The sequence below is a fragment of the Lipotes vexillifer genome, unplaced genomic scaffold, assembly GCF_000442215.2.
Source record: "Lipotes vexillifer unplaced genomic scaffold, Lipotes_vexillifer_v1.1 scaffold394, whole genome shotgun sequence".
NCBI lineage: Eukaryota > Metazoa > Chordata > Mammalia > Artiodactyla > Lipotidae > Lipotes > Lipotes vexillifer.
Genome location: NW_006791731.1, coordinates 894,315 through 898,041, shown reverse-complemented (window position 1 = coordinate 898,041; position 3,727 = coordinate 894,315). Strand labels below are relative to the sequence as shown.

The 3,727-nt window shown below is 64.0% G+C and overlaps 1 protein-coding gene across 1 annotated transcript in view; it reads right to left on the bottom strand.

Annotated features, from left to right (window-relative positions):
* The window catches only part of SCRIB (scribble planar cell polarity protein), a 23,855-nt gene extending 20,200 nt beyond the window's left edge, over positions 1 to 3,655 (bottom strand). Inside the window, 11 exon segments of the mRNA XM_007464556.1 lie at positions 2 to 70; positions 165 to 364; positions 578 to 696; positions 1,100 to 1,244; positions 1,314 to 1,388; positions 1,480 to 1,543; positions 1,644 to 1,700; positions 1,802 to 1,891; positions 1,982 to 2,060; positions 2,169 to 2,286; positions 3,497 to 3,655. Coding sequence (XP_007464618.1) covers positions 2 to 70; positions 165 to 364; positions 578 to 696; positions 1,100 to 1,244; positions 1,314 to 1,388; positions 1,480 to 1,543; positions 1,644 to 1,700; positions 1,802 to 1,891; positions 1,982 to 2,060; positions 2,169 to 2,286; positions 3,497 to 3,655 — 1,175 coding nt within the window.
* Between the last annotated feature and the right edge of the window lie 72 nt (positions 3,656 to 3,727).

Here is a 3,727-nt window from a genome sequence, read left to right as displayed (position 1 = left end):
TGCCGGGTCCCCCCCCAGCCACAGGGCCTTCAGGTTGAGGTGAGTGAGTGCGAACGGCAGACTCTGCAGACTGGGGGCCGGGGGCACGGTTAGCTCAGGGTGGGGGAGGTGCGGGGGCACCATGGGCGTGGGCGCCAGGCCAGGAGGGCACAGGGGCTACTCACCGGTTCCCGGCCACATCCAGCACGTGCAGCTCGGCCGTGTGGGCGAGCTCTGGCGGCAGGACAGCCAGGCGGTTGTCCCTCAAAGAGAGGACGCTGAGTGCCATGCAGCCCCCAATCTCAGGCGGCAATGCCTCCAGGCGGTTCCGGTCCACGTTGAGGTTAGTCAGCTTGCTCAGCTTCCCCAAGGAGCGGGGCAGGGCCTGGCCAGGAGGAGGGAGGATCAGAGATCAGCAGAAGCCCCCGGGTCGCGTGAGGAGGGAGGTGAGTGCTCTCGGAGGGCGGTCTCTGCCCCTGCTCCGGGGCCCCGACCCCTCCAGCCACTGGTCTCCCGCCACTCCGCACACCTCCAGACATCCCCCCGTCTGCATCCCGTGCTAACTCTGAAACCAGCCACCAGCAGGGCTGGGCCCCACCGTCAGCAGGTTCTCCGTGAGGATCAGCTCCGACAAGTTCTCACAGTCCCCAATGGCCTCCGTCACCTCGCAGAGGCGATTCTGGTCTACCTTCAAGATGGACAGCTGCTTCAGCTGACCTGGCAGCAGGAAGACACGGTGACAGGGCTCAGCGAGGCAGGGAGCTCAGTCAACCGCACGACTGAAACAGCCTGCCCCTCACCCTGCCTCCTGCACCTCGAGAATGCTGAGAGCCCACCCCCCAACCCTTGCCATCCTGCTGCCAACCTGACCACGCCCACCAGCTCCCATGCACCCGCAGCCCGCGACCTGCCATCGTGCCCTCTCGAGCTCACCATCCCCGCCCACCACCACAAACTGCCTCGGCTCCTCGGGAGCAGCCCCAGCCATCCCACTCCGGCCTCAGGCCAGTCTCCCCCTCCTCGGGGCTGTGTCCCAGGACCCAGTAAAATCAGGGTCCTTACCCCAGGAGCCCTCTCTAGACCTGGTTTCACCCCCAGCCGCACCCCTCCCAGCACTAACCAATGCCGTCAGGAAGCCGCTGCAGCCAGTTCTGGGAAAGCAGCAGGTCGGTGAGCAGCACCAGCCCCCCGAGCTCCGCAGGCAGCTCCTCCAGCCGGTTCTCCGACACATCCAGGCACACCAGGCGCCGGAGATTCCCGAGTTCCTGGAGGCAGGTGCAGAGAGTCAGGGGACTGGACAAGCGTGAAGCGGGGGCAGCCACACCCTCACTCACCGGGGGCAGGGCCGACAGCTGGTTCCGGTCCAGCCACAGCTCACGCAGGTTGGGCAGGGCCCCCAGGGTGTCGGGCTGCAAGAAGAGACAGGGACAGAGTGACGGCCAAGGCTCACTTACCCTGCCTGGCCCCGCCCCACCCACGACAGCCCCGCCCTCTCCACACCAGCACTTCCAGATCGTTGCCTCCCAGATCCAGCTGTTCCAGCTTGACCAGGAAAGACAAGGACCTGCAGAGGAAACAGAGCAAGTTCTGTCGTGGCCACACGGCCCGTGGTCCTTGGGGCCGAGAGGCCTAGGCTGGCTGCTGGCAGGGCCAAGCCCACTCACGCAGGCAAAGACTTGAGCAGATTCTCCCGGAGCTCCAAGGTCACCAGGTTGGCAAGACTGAAAAAGATCAGGGCGGGGCGTGAGAAAGGCAGGACGGTGGGGAGAGGTATAGAAACAGGGCTCTACTGAGCCCCCCCACCCCCCAAGAATGCACTCACTTGCCCACGTCCCCAGGCAGCGCCTGCAAGGACACATCATTCAGGGCGAGATGAGCCAGGCTGCGCAGCTGAGTGAATCCTTCAGGGAGCCTAAGTGGAGCAAGGGGTCCTCAGATGCCCAGGCAGAGGCTGCAGGACCTCCCAAGCCCCACTACCACCCCTGCCATGGCCACCACCCACCTGGACAAAGGATTCCCACTGAAGTCTGCAATCTCCAGGGCTTTGCAGAACTTGATGCTCTCCGGGATCTCAGGGATGTCTGTGAGGAGAGAGGGATCACCACGGAGACATGCCCCCAGCCTCCAGGAGCTCAAAGCCCTTCCTGCCACCCTCAGAGTCCACCCCAGACCCGCCCCAGGCTCCACACCATTCCGAGACACGTCCAGCTCCACCAGTTGCATGAAGTTGGCCACCTCAGGGGGCAACCGCTGGATCTCGTTGTCACTCAGGCCCAGCTTGCGCAGGTTCAGCAACCGAAAGAAGGGCTGTGGGCAGGGGGTAGGATCAGGGGTGACGGGCCCTGTAGCAGAAGGCCCCTCCCTGCTCCAGGCCACACAGGAACCCCAGGTCCTGTCCCATCACCCTGGTCTGCAGTGAGAAATGCAAGGAAACAAAAACAGATACACACACATCTTCCCGCACTTCTGACTTTTGTCACCTCAGAGTCACCCCCCCCATACAACATTACCACGTGACTTACCTTACGCGTTCAAGTCTCAGCCAGAAAGTCACTTATTTTTTCTGACCTGATGAGTCCCTGCTCCCTGCTCTCTGTGTTCCCTCAAGGCTCCACCCACCCCCTGAATCACCTCTTCCACCCACCCGGCAAGTGGGCCCTCCAAGGCTTGTGGTGGTTTCTGCTACTGCACCCCAGCAGCCAATGCAGCCTGAGCCCATGACAAGAACTTAGCAACTACCAAAAAAAAGTATAAAGAAAACAGGAGAGGGCCACAGATACGGGCTGCACGCGCGCAGGGGCTGCAGGCAACGTGTGGTGGGACCTGGAGGTAACCGTGAGGAGCCCTGGTCCAGGCCCAGAACGGAGCCACACCCTTTGTGGCACGCAGCCCCCAAGCATTAGGCCACTTTGCACCCCATCTCCAAAAAGGAAATCCTTTTGTGGCCTGCTTCCTTTAACCTCCTCTCCCAAGTGGCCTTAAGAGGAGGAAAATAAGTTGTTCAGAGGGAACAAGGCAGCGGGAAGTAGACGGACTACAGACCTGCCAAGGACAAGCACCTTAAGACGGCTGCCCCTGACCCCACCCCAGCACCCAGGAGGAAGAAAAGAGCAGTCCGGACAGAAGCGTGGCCTCCCCACCTCCAGAGCAGTCCAGCAAGTTCCTATCCGTCAGTCACGCCGGGTTCACCTTCCACCCTGATGCACTCCAACCCCATCCACCTTCCCCCACGGCCTTCAATCTGCAGCTCCACCTCTAGGCTGTGACCATCCCCGCCCCCAGGCAGGCACCCGATGACCGCTGCCACCTGGTGCCAGCGCCGGCGGTGGGTGAGGAGGGTGGGGCTGGCCGGGGTGGGGCTCTGGCCAGTAAGAACCATCAGGGCCGATTGGAGACTGCGGCGTCCCGCCCGGGCCAGCGCCTGCTGAGGGCTCAGAGGAGCGGGCTGTCGCAGCCAGGCCGAGCCCGCCGACCCGGTGCGAGGGCTGGGCCGGCGGCAGGTCCAGCGGCCGCTCACCTTGGGCAGCTCACGCAGCTGGTTGGCGTCGAGGAGCAGCTCCTCCAGGCTGCGGCTGTAGCGGTAGATCTCCTCGGGCACGGCCTGCAGCGAGCAGTGCCGCTTGTCCACCGACTCCACGTGCCGGTTGCAGCGCCACAGCGGGATGCACTTGAGCATGGTGCGGGCGGGCGCGGGCTCAGGCGACGGGCGGGGGGCGGGGCTCGGCCCGCATGAGCGCCGGGCCGGCCC